At 42.8% G+C, this 27,010-nt stretch overlaps 2 protein-coding genes across 4 annotated transcripts in view; one reads left to right on the forward strand and one right to left on the reverse strand.

Moving 5' to 3' along the window:
• GALNT7 (polypeptide N-acetylgalactosaminyltransferase 7) overlaps positions 1 to 16,631 on the forward strand; it is a 133,628-nt gene extending 116,997 nt beyond the window's left edge. For both annotated transcript variants that reach the window (XM_043890726.1, XM_043890725.1), the window contains exons 7-12: positions 1,496 to 1,613; positions 2,966 to 3,088; positions 6,676 to 6,894; positions 9,084 to 9,182; positions 10,087 to 10,215; positions 14,233 to 16,631. In XM_043890726.1, the coding sequence (XP_043746661.1) occupies positions 1,496 to 1,613; positions 2,966 to 3,088; positions 6,676 to 6,894; positions 9,084 to 9,182; positions 10,087 to 10,215; positions 14,233 to 14,370 (826 nt within the window). In that variant the 3' untranslated portion in view covers positions 14,371 to 16,631. The remainder of the gene's footprint in view (positions 1 to 1,495; positions 1,614 to 2,965; positions 3,089 to 6,675; positions 6,895 to 9,083; positions 9,183 to 10,086; positions 10,216 to 14,232) is intronic.
• Positions 16,632 to 23,999: 7,368 nt separating this feature from the next.
• HMGB2 (high mobility group box 2) lies at positions 24,000 to 26,482 on the reverse strand. Of its 2 annotated transcripts, none has more exons than XM_043891267.1 (5): positions 26,315 to 26,482; positions 25,777 to 25,960; positions 25,377 to 25,522; positions 25,116 to 25,290; positions 24,000 to 24,549 (listed from the first exon to the last, which is right to left on the reverse strand). In XM_043891267.1, exons 2-5 carry the CDS (start codon positions 25,924 to 25,926, stop codon positions 24,391 to 24,393), a joined length of 630 nt encoding a protein of 209 aa, XP_043747202.1. In that variant the 5' UTR covers positions 25,927 to 25,960; positions 26,315 to 26,482; the 3' UTR covers positions 24,000 to 24,390. The 2 variants fall into 2 exon arrangements, with proteins under 2 accessions (XP_043747202.1, XP_043747203.1); XM_043891268.1 differs by having other exon boundaries at positions 26,291 to 26,466.
• Positions 26,483 to 27,010: the final 528 nt, after the last annotated feature.

The following is a 27,010-nucleotide window of genomic DNA, read 5'->3' on the forward strand; positions in this document are numbered from 1 at the left end:
TTTTTAAAATGTGCTAGAAAAATTTAAGGAAGGTTTCCCTTTAAATAACTCACTGGCTTTCACATGAAGATACGTTTTTCAAATATGTACTGAGATAAGTGGGAATATGTTTAAAGATCAAAAGGGCATAGTCATAATAATGTTAAATGACAGTTAAATAAACGTGGTATGAAAATATAACTGAAAATGCACCAGTGCTATTTAGTGAGTTCAGCCGCGTACTTGGAGAAGAAAAGCCTTTGAGAGGATGACTTTCCCCTGATGTGATGACATTTCCCTTTAATGAGCCGTGTTCCCTCGTGGCACTTACCACGCAGCAGGCGAGACAGAAATTAAACAGTTCACTACAGGAGTGACTCTAGAGCAGCAAGTAGGACGAGTGGTGAGAAGGGCAGCCCAGAAGGTGTTCCTGAGGCCGGCCCTGAGGGGTGAGGGGCCAGCCCTGTGAGCAGCGGGAAGGGAGGACGTGCAGGAGACTGGCCCTGGGGCAGGAGGGGGTCGGCAGAGCAGGGCAGCATTACCCAGCTGCCTGAGGAGCTCAGATGGGGCAGGAAAGAGGACACGGGCAGGGCTCGTCCGTGGTCTAGGGTGGCGGCAGTGAGGCTGGGAAGAAGTGGGCTCACGATGTGAACTCACTGTGTGAGTTGACGGTGGAATCAGCGGGAGTTGTCGATAGATTGATATTAGGTGTGCTGATGAAGAGGCTCTGATGGAGGGACCCACCTGAGTCATATGCAGCGATAATCCTTTGTTCCCAAGGGAACAGGATGAAAATTATTCTCCTCTAACGTCTCCTGATGGTGGGAGGGGCTCACTGTGGAAAGCTACCAAGTCTTTTTTTTTTTTTTTCTCTTGTCCTGAAAAAGTACCCAGTTCAGTATCCCACTTAAGAAGGCCCATGAGTCACCCTTTGGCATCCGTGCATCCTGACACAGTAAATAACTGTCTCATTCTCCTGTGTCACTCTGTGCCACATTTGCAAACTCAGAATGAACCCAGGCTGTCCTCCCATGAGCTACACCCTTATTTGGCAAACCCCTGAGCTATAAAGTTTAAAAAATGAGATACTACTTCCATGGTGTATGGTTTCACTCATCTTAGAATGACTCATAAATCATTGCGGGAACATTTAGCCAACCACGGCTTATGGCTCAGTCCTTTTGAGGTGTGAAAGCGAAAATTCTTTTTTAACTCACAAGGCTTAATTTTTAAGTCAACCAAGGAACTAAGATGCCCTCTAATGGCGAAATGATGTAATACTCTAATTTGTGATGAAATATATAATAATACCATTTCAGTTAAAAATTGTAGTGAATTCATAAGGAGTTATGAACAGAATTGTTTGGTGAAGGCTTTATAATTCCTTAATGTTTGGCCATCAGTTTTGTCTCTTCTACGCATTACTTAGCTGTATTGCAAAAAGCCTTGTTGTCTGTGGTTGAAGGGGTCTTGGGCGTTTGTCTTTCAAAGTTGTTTCAGCATTTCTTTCCCTTAGGTCTCCAGCCATGGCTGGAGGGTTATTTGCCATCGAAAGAGACTTCTTCTTTGAACTGGGTCTCTATGATCCAGGCCTCCAGATTTGGGGTGGTGAAAACTTTGAGATCTCATACAAGGTAACATTTCATTTAAACAACTGAAATTTTTCCAAGCAGTTACTGATTCTTTTGACTATCAGACAAGGCTGGTTTCTTTCAGGGTTTAGGGGGGACTGTTTAATGCATTTCTCTAAATTATAAGGAATGACTAGCAAACATACTTGCCTTTTGGGGAAAAAATGCAAGCTCCAACTACATATGTACATGGCTCAGCTGAAAACGGAGGCCAGCAAGCCACCAGAATAAAAATAGCTCCTCTCCCATCCCCCAGCCCTCCCCCAAAGGCTTTCCATACCGGAGCCTTTTGTTATCAGGGCCCCTGGGGGAATGAGCAGGTGCCAGGGTCCCATTTGACCGTCAGCTGCTGAAGCTGCCTTCCCTCCCTGTAGGACAGGAGGCTTCAGGACAGAGGCAGACCCCAGCAGGGACTGTGCGTCCTCACACTGACACGGGAGCTGCAGCTCCCCACCCTCTTCCCCAAAGAAAGAGAGTGGTGTTCCGGTTTGAGTTGAACAGATAAGTGTTCAACTTGTCTTGAATGTCTGGAGCTCAGCACCGTGAGGGATGAGAGGAGAAACCCAGTCCTCGCTGTCAAGGAACTTACAGTCGATAAGAGATGGGAATTCTACTTAAACTCGTAACACAATTAGAAGATGGACCCACATTCAGCTGATGAGATAAAGGAGCAGTTGGTGGGATCCTGCTGGAGGAAGTGTTCAAGGCAAAACTAGGAAGATGGGCGTGAGATTGGTTGGGGGAAAAGGCACAGGGCAGGGATATGAGAGTTCAGGAGACAGGACCGGTGGCAGAAGCCATTGTGTGAATCAGACCCAGATGACGGGGAAGACCATGTGGGCAGGGATTTTAGGGCCACAGTGAGGAGCCTCCACTGCTATTACACTGTTGCTAATCCAGCAGGCAGTGGGAACCATCAGAGAGCCTGAGGGGGAGGGCATGACCCCCGGCTGCCCTTGAGCAGCATAATCTCCTACTATAAATAGGGCAGTGAGGGCAGAGGGGAGCAGAGGTGCCGGAACTGGTGAGGCCTTGATCAGAACACGCCCCCGTGGGAGCCGTGTTAGCTGGTGGAGCGGGGAGGGGGGTTACAGGGTGTGAGGACTGGGAGGTCTGTGTGGCTCTGCAGGTCACCTTGGGGGCGAATCGGCTGCTGCAGGAACTCAGGGAGGGGTCCTGGGGCCCGGGCACACCTGTGTTCCCCAGCAGCCTCTCTGTTAGTTTGTGAGCTCGAGAAACAGGAAGTCATTGCAGGATCCGTTTGGTGTGTAAATTCCCAGTGAACACAATCTAGTTTAGGTTTCGTAAGACAGAGCTGGCATTTGAAACAGCTGCACATGTGTCTTTCCTGACAGATCTGGCAGTGTGGGGGCAAGCTGCTCTTTGTCCCTTGTTCCCGTGTCGGGCACATCTACCGTCTTGAGGGCTGGCAGGGGAATCCTCCACCTGTCTACGTTGGGTCTTCTCCTACCCTAAAGGTGAGTCTTTTGGTTAAAAGTGGGGAGGCGGGGAGCTGACACGTACGTGCCACATGGTCACTTAATGTCAACTTGATGGCTGGGTGACACCTTTGAAGCTGTCACGCTGGGTGTCACTTTTAACTTAGGCTAGACTTATTTGTGAAACTTCTTACTGTTTAAGATTATTCCTTGTATCCTACTCTGATTATCATTCCTATATTGAGTATTTTCTGTAAAGATACCTCAAATTAATTTTTAAAAGCTAACACTATAGGAAAATAGTTGGAAAGAAAATACCCATTTCTATTATTCACACATCAGTAAAATACTGTTTTTGTCTGATTTTTAAAAAGTAAAGTGATTATAATAGGAGGTTGTGTAGTAAACAAAATCAAAGTTTTGAACAGTGCTTGTAAAAGTTCAGCATCTTTTGTATGGCTGAGTGCCCTCTCTGTTGACTATCCCAACACTGTCAATCAGCTACAGCCCAATACAAAATTAAAAGTTTAAAAATAACAGTAAACAAAAAAAACAAAAACAAAAAGTAAAAATAACAGTAAAAAATTTTTTAAAAATAGTTTAGTATCTTTTGTCCCCCAAATGAGGGACAAACTAGGAGAGTTTCACCCTGGAGTCTACAGGCCCCGCCTCTGGCAGGACCAGGGCCTTACTCCTTGATGGAGCAACGTAGGAGCTGAGTGGCCTCCATAAGAGCATCCAAAGCCCTTAACCAAGTCAAAAGCAGAAGGAAGTCTATTTCTGGCTACAGCTGCAACTCAGAACTGTTCCCCAAAGGGAATAGATAACTGAAGCAGAAACGAGGCCATGAGAACCAACACAGCCCTGTGACTGGCCAGATTATCTTAAGAATGACCATCACGGAGCCTTGTTAGACAGAGTTTCCAGTTAACACCAGGCCTGACGGCCTCGCAGGAAGAGAAGCTGCCCTTGGAATCAGCCCCACAGTCACCAGGAATTCATGAAGTCAGGTCAGTTCAGGAAAGCCTGTGCTACAAGGAACAGAGAGAGATGAGACAGAAACACCCATCACTGTCAGGTTAACTGTGGGTCTTCTCAAAGCCCAGCAAATGCAGCCATCGCCAGCACCTCCTTCCTCTGCTTCCGTGTGTCCCCGCCAGCCTCCAGGGCTGTTTCTCCAGCCAGTGGTCTTCTCTGAACTGCAAACTTCTCTCATCGGCTGTTGCCCAGAACCCTCCTCCTCTCTTAATTTTTTTTTTTTTAACTGCACCGCAGGGCTTATGGGATCTTAATTCCCCAACCAGAGATCGAACAGTGAAAGCATAGAGCTCTAACCACCGGTCCTCCAGGGAATTCCCTAGAACCTCATCTTAGGTGGACCTCAGACAAAACGTCTGAGCACTGTCAGAGCTGAGCCTTTAACTTTTCCTTAAGGATGGTTCCTTTTTCTGTGACCCCTGGGCCCACGAGGTGAGATAAGAAGGCAGGCAGTCCCTTCACCACCTCCCACCTCCCACACGGCCCCTGTTCCAGTCTCTCCTTGCCCAGCAAAGGCCCTCAGCCCTCCCATGGGTGCTCACCCACCCCCTCAGTACCCCCCCTCAGGCCATCTCCACTCCCCGTCAGGGTTATTCCCTTGAAAACTGAATCTGACGTCCACTGCCTGCATAGACCCTTCTATGCAGATGGCTGTCAGCTGAGAGGTGATATGCAAAGTCCCTGAAAATGACACTGGTATCACTGAGAGCCGGCACTTCGTGAGAGCTGAGTGTGTACAAAAATCTAAATGCTTCACACAGATTAACTTATTATCCGAAGGAGTTTCCCTGGTGGCTTAGACAGTAGAGAGTCTGCTTGCACTGGAGGAGAGGCAGGTTCAGTCCCTGGGTCGGGAAGATCTCCTGGAGAAGGAAATGGCAACCCACTCCAGTATTTTTGCCTGGGAAATCCCATGGACAGAGGAGCCTGGCGGGCTACACAGTCTTTGGAGTCGCAGAGTCAGACGTAACTGGAGCCACTAACACACTTTTCACTTTAAATGGAGAAACGGAGGCAGCTTTTCTCTCGGTGAATCCTGCATCCGGAGGTGGTAACAGATCCCCTTCAGGGCTCCACACACACCGTGGTTGTCCCGTAGCTGTGTTGCCCTTTGCTGCAAGTCCCGACCCCAGCTCACTAACCACTCCTTCAAACCAAGCCAGCCCTGTCCCCCATCCCAAATAACTAAATGCTCCTCCTTTTTGTTACTTTAACCTTACACATGTGCCCTGAATTCTTCATGTTCATGAGTACCTAGAAGACACGGAGTGTGTCTAACTTGGGATGCATTTGTAAGAATTCAAAATATTTAGCAGTAATATTGTGCTCTTTTAGGAGGCTGCCACTTAGAACTTTTTGAGCCCACAGGTTTTTGCAGCGACATGCCCATGGCCAGGCACTCACCCTATGATAGTTACCTTGTAGCCCAGAAAACATTTTATCTGAATATTAGATATTCCTGCTTCTGATGTAGAATGGTCAGTCACTGTGGCCAGTGGGCCCAATGCAGCCCATTTTAGTAACTAAAGTTACTAAACTAAAAGTTACGTTGGAAGGAGGCCTGCTGTTGCTTTGCATGTTGCCTGTGCTGCCTTCTCACTGCAGCAGCAGAGATGAGTAGTAGCAGCAGAAACATTGTGGCCACCCAGCCAAAAAGATGGACTCCCGAGTCCTTTATAAACTTTACCGCCAGGTGATGTCCAAGTGCGAGGACCTCGCTGGGTCTCTACTACATCCATTGCTTCCATTCACACCTGCATTCAGTAAAACAGGAGAAGTTAGGTCTTACTTATCACATGTCAACTTACTTGATTGTTCTTTGGTTGCTTTTCAGGATGCACCACTGGGGCGTGGGGAGGGGGAAATATCCACCTCATTCTGGGCTACAGTGAAGTGGTTCAGGTATAGCTGTTACCAGACAGGCAGAGGAGCCTGCAGGACTGTGTCTGAGTGAGCAGAGCTGTTGTTTATCCCCGTGGTTTCTGCATGTGCCAACAGTGTGGTGCTCAGAGAGGAGATTGTTCTGGGCAGGGGCAGGGGACAGGGTGAGGTGGTGGGGGTGGTTCCAGCCAGCTTCTCAAGAAGCTTTCTTCACTCAGCTTCATCAGCAGGAGAGAACATATTATCTTAGAGCATGTAACATTTTTAGGGCTTCCCAGGTGGTGCGGTGGTAAAGAACCTGCCTGCCAATGCAGGAAACGCAGGTTTAATCCCTACAACGGGAAGATCCCCTAGAGATGGAAATGGCAACCCACTCCAGTGTTCTTGCCTGGAGAATCTCATGGATAGAGGAGCCTGGTGGGCTACTGTCCATGGGTTCACAAAGAATCAGACACGACTGAGCAACTGAGCATGCATGCACATGTGACCTTCAGTGCAGTGACACCAGATTCTGTGTCCACCACTCTTTGGTTGAACACTCATGACAGTGACATGTCAGGGTCATGAGCTCGCTTGCACGCACTTAATTAAATATACAGTCCTCCTGAAACAAGTTTGTCATATTTCATATGTCAGGGAGAGATTGTTTATGATAGTACAGATATTTTTATTTTTTTACAATAATGTTAATTTCTTTTTTTCCCCAGAATTATGTTAGAGTTGTGGAGGTCTGGTGGGATGAGTACAAAGACTATTTCTATGCCAGTCGCCCTGAATCGAAGGCCTTAGCATATGGGGATATATCAGAGCTGAAGAAGTTTCGAGAAGATCACAACTGTAAGAGTTTCAAATGGTTCATGGAAGAAATAGCTTATGACATCACCTCACACTACCCTCTGCCGCCCAAAAATGTCGACTGGGGAGAAGTAAGTGTCAGCTGGGTGGTCGTGTGTGTGTTTGGAGACTGAGGAGGCGAAAGCAGAGCGAGACGGAAGTGTTGGGGAAGAGAGAAGAGTTTGAAGTGGGAAAGTCTGGTGGAAAACAAGGCAAATGAGTGGAGGGTGTGGGCCAGGCAGACAGCTAGTCTGGTTTTATTGGTTTGGCCAAAAAGTTCGTTTGGGTTTTCCATGCACCGTCACAGAAAACCCCGAATGAACTTTTTGGCCAAACCCAATAATTTGCCCAGCAAATTAGGTGGCAGCCACAGTGAGGAAGTTGCCAGTGAGGGTGCATGGGGAGGGGTCAGGAGGGCACTCATGGCCTGGTAGACACCCCACTGGGCTGTCCAGGAGACCTCAGGCCCAGAAAAGAGGCTACATGTAGATCCAAGGATGTAACGTATATTTGGAGCCAGCAGCATGTTTCACGGGACTGAATGAGAAGAATGCAGAGGTAAGAGGCTGGATCTTTCCCTGAGGAGCCCCAGCACTTAGAGAAGCAGATAGAGCGAAGGGACCTGGCCCTGTGGGTAAGAGGTCAGTAGTTTGGGTAGCAGGATGTGCTCTCTCTCTCTCTGCTCCTCTGTCCTAACAGTTCCCTATCCCATATTTCTGTCTTCTATTTTGATGAGCTATGTTTAACTCCCAACTGGACCAGAACCCCTGAAAGCCCAGACTGCATTTTGGTTTGGTTATCTTTTGCTCTCAAGAATTCCTCACTAGCCTAGAGCCTTCTGTGTGGAAGGGATGAATTCTCTTGGTGAGCTTGGCTCTCAGATGTCCACCTTTAACCCAGACCTCTGTCCCAGAGCCCCGACGAGCACATCCAGCTGCCAGTGGACGCCAATACTGATCTCTAATCAAGTTATAAATCTGTAGTAGTATTTCCAAAAAGGGAAGATTGTTTTTGTACAAAACATGCATTCCAGAGATGGAAGCACGTGTTTGCCACGTACTTACAACATGTACAGTTTTTCCATAGGTGGTCTGTATTATTTAATTTTTCAGCTATATCTTGACTCCCCCCATTTGACTCAGTGGTAAAGAATCCACCTGCCAAAGCTGGAGATGCTGGAAACCCGGGTTTGATCCCTGGGTGGGAAAGATACCCTGGGGGAGGAAATGGCAACCCACTCCAGTATTCTTGCCTGGAGAATCCCATGGACAGAGGAGCGTGGCGGGCTACAGACTATGGGGTCTCAAGGAGTCAGACACGACTGAGGACACACGTTATTTATTATTACTTACAACATCCATAGTCAGAGAGGAGCCTCAATGGCCGGCCTGCTGGTCACAGCTACCCCTATGCCCCGCCATGAACCCCAGCCCCTGGATATAGCTGTCAGAAGTGAGAGCCTTACTTCCCAGGTTTACTGATGGTCTAGATACTTCGGGCCAGTGTCTGTGACCACTGTAGTCAGGTCCCTTTGCTCTCTCTGCTTCTCATGAGTCTGAAATGGTACTAATGGTATTTTTTTATTTGTTTCTTCTGTTGTCTTTTATATAAATTTATAGGTCAAGGTCCTTCACTGAAATGAGCCCCTTCCAGTGTTGACTTTCAGACCATAAGTGGTTTCACGTTATCTAACCAGTGGCTTTTAAAATTAATTAATTAATTGTTATCATTATTATTTTTTGGCTGGGCTGGGTCTTGGTTGCTTTTCTCCAGTTGCAGCCCACGGGGGCAACTCTCTAGGTGTGGTGCACGGGCTTCTCATTGCAGTGGCTTCTCTTGTTGTGGAGCACTGGTCTTGTTGCTCCTCAGCATGTGGAATCTTTCCGGACCAGGGATCAAACCTCTGTCCCCAGAATAGGCAGGTGGACTTCTGTCCACTGTACAGACACTGGTTAGGGAAGTCCTAACTAGTGGCTTTTCAAGTCATGTATAAACAATCTTATAAATCTAGGAACAACAGGAAACCCATGCATGTAACAAAATTGCTTCACAAATAAATATGATAAGTAGGAAAAGAAAAAAAAAAACAGATCATAAGTGGTTTGAGAGATGACTGTAGCTCTGTGCTCCCAGAGGCCTGACAGGATAGTCGGTACGAGGCTGCACATACCCCACCGTCCACGTGGACCTCGGCCTCAAGACAGAGTTCTCTGACCTCCTGCTAGAGCTTATCGAAATCTGAACCGTTACCCGCCTGTGATCCTTCGTTCATGTTTTTCAGATCAGAGGCTTTGAAACTGCGTACTGCATCGACAGCATGGGGAAGACCAATGGAGGCTTTGTGGAGCTGGGCCCCTGCCACAGGATGGGCGGGAATCAGGTACACAGCTGGCTCCAGGCTTCCAGAGGCGGTTGGTGTGCCCTGGGAGCCAACGAGCTGATGCAGCACGGGGTTTAGCCTGGTTTTCAGTTTGGTAACTGTGATTGTTTGATAAAGTAAAACATTCTGTGGAAAACCAACAGTGCTGAAGCATTTGCTTAAACGAGGGGATAAGAGCAGTATTGGTTTTTACGTAAGCAACTGCAATCTAGAATTTGTGTCTCATATAAGAGACTAGAATATATTCTTGCTTGAGTGTATAATTGTGTAAGCCTCACTCCCTAACAGTTTTATTTGTTCAGATATCGTTCAGTTTTCCACATATTCCCTCCAAGAAGCTGGGATGCTATTGCCAGTCGTGTTCCCAGGTGGTTCAGATGGTAAAAAATCCACCTGTAACGCAGGAGACGAGGGTTCGTTCTCTGGGTTGGGAAGATCCCCTGGAGGAGGAAATGGCAACCCACTCCAGTATTCTTGCCTGGGAAATCCCATGGACAAAGGAGCCTGGCAAACTACAGTCCATGGGATTGCAAAGAGTCAGACATGACTGAGAACAGCAACCACATATTTTCTTCCTTTCCTATGTGAGTATTTTTCTTGTCTCTAATTTAGATGGTGATACATTATCAGGTCTGTTTCCACATTTTCATTTTCTTACACTGTTGGTGTGATTAATATCTTAACGACTGATTCTGCATCTAAAAGGCTAAAGAACATAAGCTTTTAATAGTTAGAAGTGGTCTTCACTACCATCAAAATGAGTAATTCCTGTCTTGTAGTTCTGTCTTGTAGTTCCTGACTTGTAGTCCTGACTTGTAGTTCTGAACATACAGAAATGTGATAGAGAAATAGGGTAATCATTGAGTCTTATTATATGAGTTGAGTTTCTTTCTTTTTTAAATAGCTTTTCCGAATCAATGAAGCCAATCAACTCATGCAGTACGACCAGTGTTTGACGAAGGGGCCTGATGGATCCAAAGTTATGATTACACACTGCAATCTGAATGAATTTAAGGAATGGCAGTACTTCAAGGTATTCTGCATCTTAGTTCTGAAATATATGCTGTTTCATTTTAATAACACCTACCATATGGAATTGAGACATGTAAACCGTAATACCTGCTTTCTCACTGGCTTGCATTTCCCTCTCATTTTCCTGATCACTGGAGAATCACCGTTTGATAACAGAGCGCCCCTTTTATTCTCTAGTACTGTATCATCACGTTTGGGCACCACCCAGGGCCCCTGCAGACCCACTGCTCATTTATCCATCCACACAGGGAAACCAGTGTTCCCTGAAGCAATCATCACCATTGTTCTAATATCAAAATCTGATCTTTTTAATCTAAATGATAATATATATAATTTTAATGAATGGCTCATTTATATATACATATGTATATATAGTTTTAATGAATGGCTCGTTTAGTTTATTAACTTAAAATATTGCTGCCTGCTGTCCAGCAGGTGGCGATAGAGATGAACAGGTGATGTGTTGGATTCCAGGCTTCACAGCCTCTCCTCCTGGCTGTTTGTTAAATGCAGGATACGTGTTGCCTGTTGCTTGTTTTAAAGGCCACATTTAGTTCTTGATTTGACTCTGTGGGAGTAGTGTTCTATTTCAGCTGTGAATTTTCAGTGTTGTATGCCAAGTTGAGGATTCCAACATTCGAATGGTCCTCTGTATAATTTTCAAAGTCTAGACTTGGCTAAAGTAAATCAATTTATTGTGAAACAAAAAGTTGAAAAAGCTCCTCCAAACTGAAAGAAGCTGGCAGCCCTTAACTTTCTTTACACATCTTGTATTTGTTGTCATGCCCTCCCTGCCAGAAAACACTTGTTTGCCATGCAGTGACGATGTTAATGGTCTAGCTGAATGTTCCCAGTTATGGGAATTATATATGTTGCATAGGTAATTACCAAGAAGTGGTAAGTTTGTGTCAGTTGCTGATGTTAGGAAGAAGATTAATATAGTTCCCAGAGAACAGAGCATTTATTTCCACAAAGAAAGATGAATAATAGCAGTAAAGCCTAGGGGTGAGTAAGGACAATATTAGTTCACTAGTAAAAGAAGGTTAACAGATGCAAAATGATATGAGAAGGAATGGATAAAAAATGAAATGCACATATTTTAGATACCATATTTTAAAGGGCATAGCACTGAATATCAGTTTGTGCATCAGATGTCACTATTAATAAATATTCACTGAGGCCTTTCCAAAAATAGCTAAAGCCCATCATACTATAATGGAAGAGAAGGAAAAAAATGTAAAAATAAAAATAAGCAAAATGGGGCTTTCCTGGTGACTCAGTGGTAAAGAATCTGCCTGCCAATGCAGAAGACACAGGTTTGATCCCTGATCCAGGAAGATCCCACTGCCACACAGCAATAAAGCCTGTGCTCCAGAGCCTGGGAGCCGCAACTGTTGAGCCCAGATGTAGCAATGACTGAACCCCATGCACCTGAGAGCCTGTGCTCCACAAGACAAGCCACCCCAATGAGAAGCCTGCTTACCACAACTAGAGAGTAGCCCCTGCTCACCACAACTAGAGAAGAGAAAGCTGGCGCCCTGCAAGGAAGACCCAGCACAGTCAAAAATAATAAATAAGAAACAAAAAACAAGCTATTAAAGAAATAAAGTGCCATAGGATAGGGAAAGAGAGATTAATAGGAGGCTTTGTTTCTGGTGAGTTTCAGGTAGGAAGTATCACTGCACGGGATCTTGAGGTGTAATAAGGCTTTTCATGGAGGATAAATGAGATAACGAGTGAGCAGAGTCGTAGCATCTTAGTGTAGAATTCTAGGAGCTGGGTGTTTTCTGGTTCCCTAAGTTGTCCTCCATGGGAAAGAGCATGGAACTTTTTATGGTCTTTGGGGAGTGACCGACATTAGCTGAGGATCACAGTGATAGGAAACAGTGGGTACTTTTAGGAAGATAATTCTGGAAACATTGTCAAGTATGGACTGGTGAGCAGGAGACCAGCTCAGTCAGCAGTTCTCACTCTGCTCCTCTGGACCCATCTACATCCTTACTAACTGCTGATACACTCCCAGAGAGATTTGTTATGCAGCTTACAGTTAATGGGGTTTCTGAATTGGGAATTAAACCTGAGAACTGTTATGAGTCTTCATGTATGTATTCATGTTAAAGTAACACTCATAACCGTATTACATGTTAATATAAATAACACTTTTAATGAAAAATAGCTATTTTCCCCACCACAATGAGAAGAGTGGCATTGTTTTATAGTTTCACAAATGCCTTTAGTGTCTGGTTTAATAGAAGAACTCTAGATTCCTACTCTGCTTCTGCATTTTGTTTGATGTGAAATGTTGTTCTAGTTGAGTATCCGAGGAAAATCCAGCCTTGTCTAGACATGCAGTTTGAAAACAAGGGATAATTTAATAGCCTTTTCAGCTAATTGTGCTACACAAGTGTGTAGGTGGTAGTTTCTTTTTATTCATTCATTTATTTATAGCTGTGCTGGGTCTCCATAGCTGTGTCCAGGCTTTCTCTAGTTGCTGTGAGTAGGGGCTTCTCTAGTTGTGATGCATCGCGGAGCACAGGTTCTAGGTACTCGGGCTTCAAATGGCGGTGGCTCCCGGACCCTAGAGCACGGGTTTCAGGAGTTGTGGTGCACTTCTGGAGTTGCCAGCGGTTGTTTCTCCACCACATGTGGGATCTTCCCAGGTCAGGGATCAAACCTGTGTCCCCTGCATTGGCAGGCAGATTCCTACCCACTGTACCACCAGGGAAGTACCAGGAGTTTCTTAAAAGTTATTTGCAATGTGGAATCTGGAATCCCTGTCCGTGAACATTTTGTCCTCTTGCATTAAACCCACTTGTCTGTCTTAAACTCCGAGTGGATCTTTTGTAACATCACACTTTCACAGCTTATTTGGAAAATATTGACTCACTAAGTCATGCAGATCTTCCAAATGATGGCACATTTCATCATACACTGCCCCCGAAATCACAAATATAAACACTTTTCACCAGAAAAGTCTTTTAATCTTGTGAAGCTGTCACGTTCTCGATGATGGATACAAGTTTTCCAAAACTCAAATTTTTGCTTGAAAACTTAGATTTTATCAACGGCAACAAATAACTGTCAGCTTTATATTGTCTGCCCCCCCCCCCCCCCCCGCCATGGAAGTGACAGGCTCACTTTATTTTCTGGAAAATGTCTCCCCAGCCCCAAGTTTGCATAATTGTAATCTGACTGCGATTTGTCCTTTCAAGTCACAGGACAAGAAAAAGCACTCGTTAAGCCCTCAAGTCCAGCAACCGCCCATGTTCTGGCCATTCTTACCTACTGTCTCTCAGGGTCAAGACTTAATAAAACTAATACGTTTTACTGCTTCATCAAGGACATTCTCAAATGAAACTGGCTTTTTTTCTTTTTAATTGTGAGTCTGTGGCCATGGAGAACGTGACCCCTTGATTGATGCTACAGCCCCAGCTCTTTGACCTAGCACGGCTTTTGCACTGTCTGTATAAATGTCCATACAGTGGAAAAGGCAGTTAGGGTCTTTGTATTAGGAAATTGTTTCGACCCTACAGACCCAATCTTAGCTAGTCTGAGGACTGTACTCTGAGAGCTGAATTGAAGGAACCTCCAGCAGGTGGCAAGGACTCGATTAAGGCAAGGGAGGTGGGGATGGGAAAGGGTACAAGCCCAAGCCCCTGCAAATGTCCGTGCTCAGCTGGTGACTCAAAGGAAGGACGGAGGGCACGCAGCCTGAACTGCGCTGTCCTAAGCTCAGGACAGCTGGATTAGCTGGATAGGAACTAGAGAAGCTGGTCTGGAGGGGAAGATGATGAATTTAAGTTTGTATGTGTTGAATTGGAAGTACCCGCAGTACATCATGCCTGAACAACAAAAGGATGTAGAAGACTGACAAGAGAAACCCAGAGTCTGAGGTGAAGCTGGTTCACGCCTGACCAATTTGCTTGAATTGTCTTCTTACGAAAGCCAGGAGGTGACCTGTCTAATGTCAGTGATAGTGCAGAGCTCACGTGTAACGCTGTTTCCCTGTATTTTCCAGAACCTGCACAGACTGACTCACATTCCTTCCGGAAAGTGCTTGGATCGCTCGGAGGTCCTCCATCAAGTGTTCATCTCCGACTGTGACTCCAGCAAAATGACTCAAAAGTGGGAGATAAATAACATCCATAGTGTTTAGAAGGAATGAAAGAAATCAATAACCTACCTACTGACACGTAAACTTATACAGGACTGAAACCGCCTGAAACCTGCTGCAACTATTGTTACCTGTATAGCTCCAAACCCAGAGGCTCCCAGGGAGCCTGAGGACATTGATAAACTGTGATTTTTACAATAACATGATCATCTGCAGTTACTGTTTACAAAACTGCTTTTACCTTAAACTTCGTAGATGTTTACATCTTTTTTGTTTTGTTTGAGATGATGTTGGTTATCTGTGCATTTAGCTCAGTTTTATTTAGAACAGAGTTAAAAGCATTGTTGTCTTCTTTGGGATTACACTCAGGGGTCTGAAAGGCAGTTTGATTTTTTTTTTTTAACACACTTGAAAAAAGGCTGGAGTAACCAGACTTTGTTATGTAACTTGGTGATTATCAACCTGTTGTGTCTTTATTTAATTTTACATCTTTTTGAAGCACTGCCACAGGTTATTAGCCAAGGTGGCCTTCCTTCACAGTCATGCTGCTTTTTTGAAAGGTGAATTTCAACACATTTAGTGCCTCTTTCATTTCTTGGTATACTATTTCAGGAGCTTTGAATGCAATTTGTAGGATGGTATTGATGGAATCGTTACCTGAGGACTGAATTTACTTGCTGCCATTTGCTCTGAAATTGAATGCCGTATGGCTCAAAAAAGAAATGACAAGATGGAACATCCAGGGCTATTCCGTAGAGTTTGAAGATTTATGCGGCATTAACCCCTCTACTTGTTGGTATTCCATTGCCCTCTGTCGGTCCCAACTCCTAAGGTGGGAGGAGGGCCTAACTAACTTGAGAAAAAAATGTCCTCTGACATTGAGGATTGGCTTTTCCCCATTACCTGTCACTTTAGAAAACTATAAATATTTCTCAGTTTTGAAACCTTGAAATGAGGGTAACACAAATAACACAACACCACTGTAAACACATCAAAGGTTTGTTCTAACCAAGGCGAGAATTTCCAAACCCTTGTTGGATTAAGCCTTATAAGACTACTGTGTGTTATAACCTAAGCTGTGCAATTTATAAAGTCAAGAGTGAATGGACCTTTCATTTATATCTTCATGAAATTCCCTGCACAGTCTTTAAATTTTAAAAAAAGTCTATTGAAAAATACAGTTCATGAACAAATATGAACTCCTTTCTGTTCAATTATCTGTTAGTTCCCTAGTGTTTCTTATTTTTTTTTAGGAAGCATATTTCTGTTAGTATTTTTCCAATGAAAAAAAGACTTGTTTGAATTTACACATTTATTGAGATAGTACCTACAAGAGGAAAACCAAATGCTGCAAGTGGTCAATTAATTTTAATATCTAAATACTCTCTTATTCCCCACAAGATTAAAATGCTCCATCAGAGGCAAAAATAAAAAATAAAAAGGAAATTAATGAGGCAGGGAATGGCAAGTAAATTAAAGACTGATCCTGTTATCATGATCAATGGAAGGAATTCACAACTACTACTAGAGAAAAATATATTTCACTAAAGCTTAAAAAAGAAAACAGAAAAGAGCACCTACATTTACTTAAAAAGAAAAGCCTACAAACTTGCTTCTTCCAAGCTTAGCTCTTAAATTTGGAGAGTCAAAGTTAAACATCTTAAAGAGTTTTATTTATAATTTTGAATCGTCAATTTGTATTTTGCTCCTGATCTCTGATCAACCATTTGAGCTTTCATTCATCTCTAGGGATCTTTAAAAAGGAATACATTTCTTTGCCTATATGATTGCAAAGTAAATCAACCATAAGTAAGAAACTAAGAGAATTGGTATTTAATACTTGTGTGTTTGCAGGTAGGTCGCATTTTACTTGTTGAATAGATTATAACCTTGTTAACTATGCATAGGCCTAAGAACAGTGGCACAGAAACTGTGCATGTAAATTTTAAATGGGTATTTTGTGCAATTCGTTAAGATACTCTATAAAAAATGACTATATATTGAAATCAGAAACCTTACCAAACACGAAAAACATCAGAAGCTGCTGCCATAATGACTATTTTCTACTGTAGGCTGTTTTGGAAATAATTCCATATCCTTGCTTTGTAAGTTGATAATATCACTATGCATTTCTACACATTTTATAAATTTGATTTATGCAGATTTTGATACACTGTATGTTTCTGTAGAAATTGTATAAATAGTCAAAATTTTATTAGGGGTAAATTTGAGAAGTTTATGTATATCTTAATTCTGGGTTGCTTGTTTTTTAGGTGAGAAATAAATAAAATATTGTATTTTAATCCATGGGTTTTTTTTTTTTTTTTTAGTACTTGTAATCCTTTTTATATATATCTAAACACTGCATGTTTGAAATAATTGCTTGATTTTATTGTTTATAAGGGACTTCCCAGGTGGCGCAGCAGTAAAGAATCCACCTATGAGTGCAAGAGACACAAGAGATGCAGGTTCGATCCCTGGGTTGGGAAGACCCCCTGGAGAAGGAAATGGCAGCCCACTCCAGTATTCTTGCCTGGAAAATTCCATGGACAGAGGACCCTGATGGGACTACAGTCCATGTGGTCGCAAAGAGTCAGATGTGACTGAGAACACACACATTGTTTGCAAGATAACAGTAGTATTGGTGCTTTAGAACTATGGTGCTGGAGAAAACTCCTGAGAGTCCCTTGGACAGCAAGGAGATCAAACGAGTCAATCCTAAAGGAAATCAACCCTGAGTATTCGTTGCAAGGACTGATGCTGAAGCTGAAGCTAAAGCTCCAATACTTTGGCCACCTGATTTGAAGAGCCAGCTCATTAGAAAAGACCCTGATGCTGGGAAGGATTCAGAGCAAGAGAAGAAGGGGGCGACAGGTGAGATGGCTGGATGGCATCACTGACTCAGCTGACATGAGTTTGAGCAAACACTGGGAGATAGTGAAGGACAGGGAAGCCTGGCATGCTGCAGTCCATGTTGCAGAGAGTCGGACACAACTCAGTGACTGAGTAACAGCAACAATATGTTGAGTATATGCTTGAGTGTTGGTTAGAATTTGCTTTGAATACTCAGAGCTTATATCTAAGAAGGAAACATAAAGACTTATTTTTGTCCCTGGTTGCTTATGTATAGCACTTTTTTTAAGTCACTTACCAAATACAAAACACAACCCCAGCAACATATATCTCTCTTGGCAGTGTATTCTCCTATACCATTGCCTATTAAAAACAAAAATTTAAGGAAAGTCTTTACGATCTTCTAGATCAACTAGAAAAGGAAGTGAGAAGTGGGCTGTAGGACCTCATAGCACAACCCATGACACCTCAGAGAAGGTACTGCTGCCAGCATTCCAGTAAGTGGCTCTGTTGGTCTGGGAAGCTGTCTCAGCTGTTGTGGCTTCACTTCTCAGCTGCTGTGCCTGAAAAACGTGAAAAAGTGACAGAGCACCAGCCCGGAGTGAATGTGAGCTCGTTTATTTCCTTGTAGTCTTTTACAGGGATCTAGGACTATATATCATCATTTCTGGACAAGCTGTGTGGGGTTTTTTTTTTTTTTTTGATCCACTTTTAATTCAATGGAAGACCATGACAAATGCATGACCTGAGCCAGACGGCTAATGGATCAGTAATTGGGTATGTGAATATTCATCCATGTGGAAAGCACTTTTAGAAGTACCAAGCCCTATGAGAATGCTTATTATTCATTAGAATCTGTTGAAAAAAGAAAATTGGACAAAAGAGAGAATGATTTGGGAGAAGCACTGTCCCTGGGATTAGAGATTAATAGGAGGGTTGTTTCTAAGCTAAATTCAATAATTGCTTTGCCAATCTCAATTTTAAGATTTTGAAATGCTGATAACTGTGATTGGTGTGTTTCAGTTTTGTAAGTGGATCAGCCCTTGGGCATTTGAGCAGCAGTGGGATGAGGGCTCCTTAATTCTCATAACAGAATGTTTACAATCTGCTCATGTGAATAGCAGACAGTGGACTTGTCTGTACTGGAATCCCTGTTTCATTACAAATTACTTGTGTTACCCTGGCAAGTATCAATGCTTCTCCATGCCTCAGTTTTCCCATTAGTAAGATGAAGGAAATAACAGTGCCTATTCTATAGGCTTTTTATCAGGATTGTATGAGTTAACATACATGAAATGCTTAGAATAGTTCCTGGCATGTAGTCAGAGTAATATAAATGGTACTTATTGTTATCTTGTTTCAAAGTCTTGAAATCAGTCTTTAATCAGAAGAATAAGACAGCTATACTGTAGATCCTCTAGGGCTCTGTGTATGTGTGTACACCTGTCTTTCATATGTGACATGTCATTGCCTCCACTTTCCAAGTGAAGAGTTTAAGATCATAAGTTAAGCTTCTTACACTGGGGTTGAAATGGTTATCCACAAGGGAATAAATTGTTACCTCTACCTCACACCATGTATAGAATGTAGTTTTCAGTGGTCTACTTTATAATTTAACTGTGCATCTGGAAGAACGTCTAAGAACATTCTTTCAATTATCTTTAAATGAAATTTCTCTGGGGCTTTTGATATGAGCACATAAACTCCAGCTGTCTTAATGATTAAGTGCCCAAAACAAAACTAAAACTTTCAGTAAAAAATGGAGATGAATAGACTTCCCTGTCTGGCCACAGCATAGTAATTGTTACCATCCTCAACAGTATGCTGTTGTCCTAAACGGCTATAAAACTGGACAAAAAAATATGCAGCAGCTGTTTTCAGGAACTGGCTAACAGGCAAAGCCGACTGTGATAACGTGAGAGAAAGGAAGCACACAGGGTGAACCCCGGTTCAGCATGTCCATCTGCCTGAAGAACTTTCCCAACCACCATCCAGGAGAGCAGAGCTCAAGCCTTGGTGAAACAACCCAGCTGAGGAGGCTGCCCGAGTCAGCTGGGATTTACAGGACAAGATCACTGGAGGGGGCTGTGCTTGAAAGCCAGGAGAACTGTATAGCCATTTTTATACCAGTGTCATCATTTGTAACAGCAAAAACTCCAGGAACAACCTAAATATCCATCAACGGAAGAGTGGATCAATTGTGGTATTATCACACAATAGACTGTTAGAAGGCGATGAACATGAATGAACTGGTTACAGACACGACAGTAGGGCAGTGTTGAGTGAAAAAGGCAATTCCCAAAAGACTTCATTCAACAAATATGTTTTGTGAAATTAAAGACAACTAAAACTACAGTAAGTCACATGAATATGCGATCAAAATATGTGGATAAATAATATGGGATTAAGTGGTTAATTTATGGTTACCAGAGGGTAAAGCGAAGAGGTAAATGACAAATTAGGGGTTATGGGATTAACAAACTAGGTAAAAATTGTAAGCAACAAGAATTTACCATATAGCACAGGGAATCATACCCAATATCTTATAACAACCTATAATGGAATTTGATCTGCAAAATAACTGAATTCACTATGCTGTATACCTAAAACTTAATACAATATTGTAAATCAACTATACTTTTAAAAAAAAGTTAAATAATTTGTGCAAATTCCCAAATTTAGTATTGAAGTCAAGGACACAGCTCCAGTATTGAGTATCCCCAGAGCTCTGTGGGAGGAATTTCTATTGTATTTTCCACATAACTAGTTTTCCTCTCCACTTAGAGAGTTAAGAATCTCAGAAGTGGATCTGGTAGTCTTATTATGACAACTATATTATTAATATATATACATGTTATCATGCATACTTTTAGCTAATATTTTTCTTAACACCAAGAGAGGTGTCTTGGATGTATTGCCTCATTTAATGTTCAGAAAAAGAAAAATCTGATTTTAACACCTGAGGAAACTGAAAGTTTACACGCCAGTTCTGATGTTACCAAACTGATCAGAAGAAAGATCCCTGGGACCTCCCAGTGGTTAAGATTCCATGCTTCTACTGCAGGGGGATTGGGTTTGATGCCTAGTTGGGGAACTAAGATCCCACATGCTGCATGGCATAGGCAAAAAATAGAAAAAAATTTTTAATTAAAAAAATAATTCGCTTAAAAAGAGAAACTGAGCCCTATTCAAACTGATCTGATTCTCAATATAAGCTCATCAGCTCATTTATTGAAATCAGCTCACTGTTAATTTTTCATAACTTTTTTCTGTTTGTATTTTAGTTTGTTCTCTGTATAAGCTGTCTCAGCTTTACTGCAGAAATATAGAGAATTGAAGAATAACACATGAATATGACTGAATTGCAGTTTTGCTTAAAAGTTGTTTCATTTTAATGTGAAACACTATTTGTGCTCCTGAGCCGGTATTCTATTAGCTATGGTGACTCCCAAGATGAGGGTAAGAGAGGGTTGGGCCAAGTCCTGAAGAACAAAGGCCCAGGAGCCCAGAGACATTCCGTTTAGATTTCAGAGACTGTCCAACAGGATAAGGAGTTAGATGAGTTTCCATACAGGGCGAGGGTTTCTAGACAACTGGGAAAATAATGCTTAGCTGGGAGGCCTATACATAAACTTACCAACAGCCCTAACTCAAGTAAATATCATTATTACGTTTGCATACACTAATTTATAGAAGTAACCAATCCGTGACCCTTGACAGAATCTTACCTACAGACATGTTTTCTTTGAATTCAACATTTGAATTCACCGCCAATGTTTACAATTCAGACTTCACTTTTTTTTTTTTTTTTCTTTTTTTTTTCTTTTCACATTTTTTAAAGTATCTAGAATTCTGGTTCCACTTAAAATTTTGGGAGATTTGGGATCTTAGACTCACATTTCCATTAAGCAACAGGACTGAGCTGAACAGTAGCTGTCACCTTTACCCTGGGCATTTATGCCTACAAATGTTTATAGATCACCTGCTCTTTCTGGCATGACGTGTACACAGATGGCTTATTTCTACAGATGTTTTATTTTTAAAAGGACTATATCTTATGCATTGGCAAAACAGGTCCTTTAGCTTTCTTCTTGCTATTCCCCAAGAAATAGTCATTACTGCTTTGTCAACATTTTTAGTGGTATGTAATGAAGTTAGCTTTAAGATAGTGCTGTTTGTGCTAAGACAAACATGGTTTACTACTTACAGTAAATGATTTCTGTTGAAAACCAGAATACAAAAATGCTTACTGTCTTGCATTGAGCAAGTTTGCAAGTTACTGCTTTGATACGTAGGGCACCTTAGGATCTTCTAACCCAGCTTTTATAGATTAGAAGACCAAAAGTAGTGGCTACCATCTGGAAAGAAACTTGAGACCCTACTTCAGTTCTTGTACCAAAATAAATTCCAGAAGGATCAAAGATTTAATTAAGTAAGACGAAAGCAAAGATAACTTTGGGAAAGGTCTCCCAAGGCCACTAAAGGATAAATTTGCCTCATAAAAATAAATCTTTGTACGAAAACAAGCATCATAAAGTCAAAAGACAACAAAGAAAAAATACCTATATTTACAATGCATGTCACAAAGGGTCATCTTCATTTCCCACAAATGACTAAAAAAAGACCAATGAGACAGAAGGCCATGGGAAATACAAATGGCTCTTTAACATAAAAATATGCTAAATTCATAATAGGAGGAACCATTTTTTATTTATCAGGATAGCAAAGATTAAGTTTGAGACTGATAACGTTGCTGAGGAAACAGGTCCTCTGAAACAGTAGTCATTGCTGTGGAGTATGTTTCAGTACAACTTCTGAGAGCAATTTTGGCAAGTTTCAGCAAGTTAACAGCCAGAGAGCAGGTTCCAGCGTATACCAACTACAGGTTTTAGCTATTATAATTAGCACATTTTTTAATGTGCAAACTTTTAAATGCTTTTTATAGAAATTTCTGAAATCATAACTATGAGATATTCATGGCAATGTTCTTAAAGCAAAAAAATTCAAACATAACTATCTTTAGGGAACTGGTTAAATTATGATCTATTCAGTGGGGTACTATGCAGATGGCTATTTAAGTGAAATGTGGCAATTCTGTTGAGCCAAGAACCTAAAATGAGAATTAAGGGGAAGGACAACATATATAGTAAGCTTCCTTTGTATAATATTAACACATATGAAATCACATGACTATTGTGCTTCCGTCTCTCTTGAAGGACGTATCATTGTACTCCTGGAGTTGCCTCTTGGGAGAAGCTGGTAGTTGGAAATCAAGATTGTAAACTACCCACTATATAGCCCATTTACATAACGAAATGACTTGTTTTTAAAAAAAAACAGGGGTATGGTCTTCATAAGCACACCCTCCAAGTACTGACTGGTCTGGAATAGAACCTGATTCTTACCCGTGTTTTAATGCTTTCCGACATAACCACTCCCTGAAGTCATTTAGTCTTAAAAACAAGGGTGTTGCAAATTTTGATCAACACTTAATAGAAAATATCAAATGAGGACTCATCGCAAATGCTGAGATTACGCAGCAGCTCATTTTTTAAAAAATGTGTCATTCTTAGCTTACACATTTAAAATTTATTTCATTTAAAGAACAAAATGAAAGTAGTCCCAAAAAATCTCAAAAAGTGACAAGGAGCCTGATAGGTCTGCTTCATGAATCTAATTTTTAAAAAAATCCTGAAGAAACAGACTTTCCCTGTATTTCAATTTTAGAAACTAGTATCTTTTCTAAGCATTAAGGACTATTGTAAAGTACTTGTAAATACATTCTTAATCATCAGAACACTTCGAAGTAGATATTGGCCCCATACATAAATGGAGAGAAATAAACCCAGAGGCAAAGTCCACACAGGATTTGGTAGAGCTGAGGAAAAACATTACCCCACAATATTTTAGTGTTAAGTCACCTAACATCAGGAAATAGTTTTTAGACACGTAAAACTTTTAGGATCAGAAAAGGCCCCCAAATAACAACTGTGATATGATAATGGAGGGCCAACATAAGAAGTTTGGAGATTTTACCTGAGTCCATCTGCTCTGGGATTTATGCTGTTAACTTACACCTCCCATTTAACAATGTTGTGTAAGAAAGAAACCTTCAAATATTTTACTCTGAATATGGCATAAGATAGACAACCAAGGCTCCCATGGTTCGTATTAAGAATTTTGGTTTCTATTGTAAAAACTAGAATAGGTAACCAAGATTGTAAGGTTTAACTGTCAAACTACCAACCAATAGGTTTCTTCTATACTCTTCCAGCCAACACTTGGCCAACTTTCACTAATAACTTGGTAACGATTTGAAATAGTTACCTAATTCAAATACAAGCAACTGCTTTCTCAAATGAGCATTTCTTAATAACTGCTTTCACCTGTAAATAGAAATCCTAGTGGAATTTCATCTCGTTAGTCATGGAAAATCACAATAATCATCTCAAAAGCTTTCTTGGGTTAGTTACCCAGATTTCTAGGCTTAAGACCACACTGATTTTTGAAATCTTAAAATGTGAACTAAAAAGAAAAAACCCAAGGGACAAGTTAGCTAACAAATGAACATAAATGTCAAGAACAAAACTTGCTCAGTGTATAAGACTGCATAAATTTTTAAAGTTCATTAAATTCCAGAACTGATTTTTAAAGAACGCTCTGTGTAAATATGAATATGGGCATGTTTGACTTTTAACAAAACATTTTACTAAATCAACCATGTCTAAGAACTATTAGGCAGAAAAACAAAAAAGTGACATGGCTCCAGACCATGAAAGTAAAAGCTAATTTAGCATATAAGACAAGGACAATAGAAATAATATATATAATTTTATTACAAAATTTTTTTTAAAAAAGAAAACACAACATTCTCGTTCTAGAAAACCCAAAATTTGCTATTGATGCTAATTTCTATGAGTTTGCTGTGCTACCATACACAAGTCAAGAAATTAAAGAAACCATTAAATATTTAGAAACATTTAACATCAGAAGCTTGAAAATCTAACTGTATGTAGTAGCCCCTCAAAAAGCCACAATTTGCATTTTTAAAAAAGTATTTTCTCTACAAAGAATCTTATCAGCTATACAAAAATCTGTACAGTTTTTATACTGAAGCTAATATTGAGCTGCACTTGAATTCACATTCTTAGCAAAACAATTGCCTGAGCACACACGCACACTCCACACACATCATTACAAGATAGCCATTTATTCCTCATCTTCCTCTTCCTCTTCCTCATCTTCATCTTCTTCCTCCTCTTCTTCCTCCTCATCTTCTGGTTCATTCTTCTTCTTTGAGCCTGTCGGCCTGCCAGGGCCCTTTTTTCCCGCTTCACTCTTGCCCTTGGCACGGTATGCAGCAATATCCTGAAATAGTTAAAAAAAATAAAATCAGCATCCGGTGTCATTACCCAACCGTGAAAACCACTAAGTTGTAAACAATCTGCAATTATTGGCCAATAACCCCAATGACAGTCTAAAACTCGGGTTTTGAGAGCATTTGATCCCCCTAGGTCTTAGAAAGCTAATGACGTAAAATAACTGGGGTGTATTAGACTGATGTCAGTACTTTCACTACCATTATCTGTTAATCTCAAATAGCCCACCCCCTAACTTCACATCTTAGATATATCTACATAAAACATTTGGCCCTCCAGTCTTTTCAACTAAGAGACCTCTATTTTACTACAAATGAGTCTGAATGCACCAACCTACCAATGCTACAGACATTGGTTTCCGTCAAAAGAGAAGTTTCAATTAGCTTGTGTTGCCTAAGTGTACAATTCTCACTAGACCTTTTCAAAACAAAGCTGAAAACCATTAACACAGAACTATGTATAGCTCCCAAATTTCTACAGCTTATATCTAACATACTCATTTAGAAAATATTACTGGATTTCACACTGGCTTAAAAAAAAGTGAGAACAACACACCTTTTCGTATTTCTCCTTTAGCTTAGCTGCTTTCTGTTCATACGGCTGTTTATCTTTGGCTGACTGCTCAGACCACATTTCACCCAATTTTTTTGCAGTATCCCCAATGGATAAGCCAGGGTGTTCGCTTTTGATCTTTGGGCGATGTTCGGAGCAAAACAGGAAGAAGGCAGATCTGAAAGGAAGGAACAGAGTTGTAATAAACTGAATGAAAAAGGCGGGGGGGGGGGGGCAATTCGGTTGCTTTTAAAAGACACTTACGGAGGCCTTTTCGGAGCGTTGGGATCTTTTTTCTTTCCCTTCTTGTCACCTTTAGGAGGGACATAATTTTTCATCTCCCTGTCGTAGCGAGCTTTGTCACTTTTTGCCATGTCTTCGAACTTGGACTTTTCCTTGGCCGACATGGTCTGTAAGCATAAAAAGAGGAGTGAATATATAGCAGGGCTCGAAACCCGCATCCGTCTCCAAAAGAGCGTGATCCTCTTTAGCTCCCGGTTTTCCTCAATAAGGACCGTTTTGCCTCAGTTCCCTTAAAATAAACAAGCACCCTAAGTCCTGAATTTCAAACTCGTAATAAAACATGCGCGCGCGTCAGTCGCGAGGGGAAGTTCAAAGTCACGGCCACCCGCCCGCGTGAGGCCCCCGGGCGCCCCGGGCTCACCTTCCATCTCTCGGAACATTTCTTGGAAAACTCTGCGAAATTGACTGAGGAGTCGGGATGCTTCTTCTTGTGCTCCTCGCGGCAGGTCTGCACGAAGAAGGCGTACGAAGACATCTTGCCCCGCGGCTTGTTGGGGTCGCCCTTCCCCATGATGCTGCTGCTGCGGCGGAGGCGGCGTGTCCACCTGGCGGGAGAGCGGTCGGGCGCTGGCGGGCGGGGCTGCTTCCCGCCCAAACGCCCCCGCCCTCCCCCACGCCACACTCGCGGGCCTGCCGCCCGCCCCAGCCCAGCCCTTCCTGACAGGAAAGCCCCGGGCTTCCACGCCGCGAGCCGCGTTCCCAGCTGCTGCCTCGCGCCCCGCGTTCAAAAGACTCCGGAGCCGGGCTCGACCGAGCTTCCCGCCTCCGCAGCCCGGCCCGTCAGGCCCGCACCCGGAAACCACCGGCGGGGCTCTACCCCAGCAGCCGCGGCGCCCCAGCAAGCCGTTACTAAAGGAGGCCAGCCGACCGCGCACCCAGGGCCCAGAGCGGGCTCTTGCCTGGCGAAAGATTTTCCTCAGAGTTCCGCGCAGCGGCCGCGTTTCACCGCGACGCTGCTGCCCCGGCTCCGGCGTGAACTGGTTCGTCGCTAACGCAATCCTCCGCCTCTTGTTTTGCAGACTTCTCCGCGCCACGGCAACTTGACGAGCCGGGTCACAGACCACTCCCCCGCCTCTCCGATTGGCCCTGGGGATTATTCAAACACGAGGAGGCCCCGCCCCCTCACCAAGACGGCTTTCTATTGGTCGGTATGTCACCAGGTCCGTCCCCCCCAGCCGCAGCCTAGCAGGTTCGGTGGGTCGCCCGGGTCGTTAACTCCCAGACCCGTTAGAACCGGTCAAGAGAGGAATGTGCTACTCGATCCTGATTGGCGGCCAGAAGAGGGTTTGAAAAATGGCGGGCCTGGCGCTGACTGGCTGAGGCAGGCGGCGCGGGGCGTGGCTGGCCCGCGGGATAAACCCAGCCAGATTTAAAAATTCCCAGTCGCGAGCCGCAGGGCAGATCTTCCGGGTTCTCGGTACTTGGTTTGCCGGCGCTGAGGCGGCAGAAGTAATGTCCCTGCTGGCCCCGATCTTGTTTATCCCCCGCCCCAGCGCGGCCCGCAGCGCAGGCTCCCGGCTCGCTGGTCGCCGCCCCATCCAGAGAATAACAAATGGGCAGGTTGAGGAGCGTGCGCTGCGGCCGACGGCCAGCCC

The sequence above is a fragment of the Cervus elaphus genome, chromosome 29, assembly GCF_910594005.1.
Source record: "Cervus elaphus chromosome 29, mCerEla1.1, whole genome shotgun sequence".
NCBI classification, from domain to species: Eukaryota; Metazoa; Chordata; class Mammalia; order Artiodactyla; family Cervidae; genus Cervus; species Cervus elaphus.

What these genes read in the sequence shown, in the direction of transcription:
- HMGB2 (XM_043891267.1), bottom strand. Translation starts at nt 25,926, where the DNA reads ATGGGGAAGGGCGACCCCAACAAGCCGCGGGGCAAGATGTCTTCGTAC. An exon ending in AATGTTCCGAGAGATGGAAG is followed by an intron (nt 25,523 to 25,776) that starts GTGAGCCCGGGG and finishes TTATGCTTACAG; the next exon opens with ACCATGTCGGCCAAGGAAAA. An exon ending in TAAAGGAGAAATACGAAAAG is followed by an intron (nt 24,550 to 25,115) that starts GTGTGTTGTTCT and finishes TAACTATTTCAG; the next exon opens with GATATTGCTGCATACCGTGC.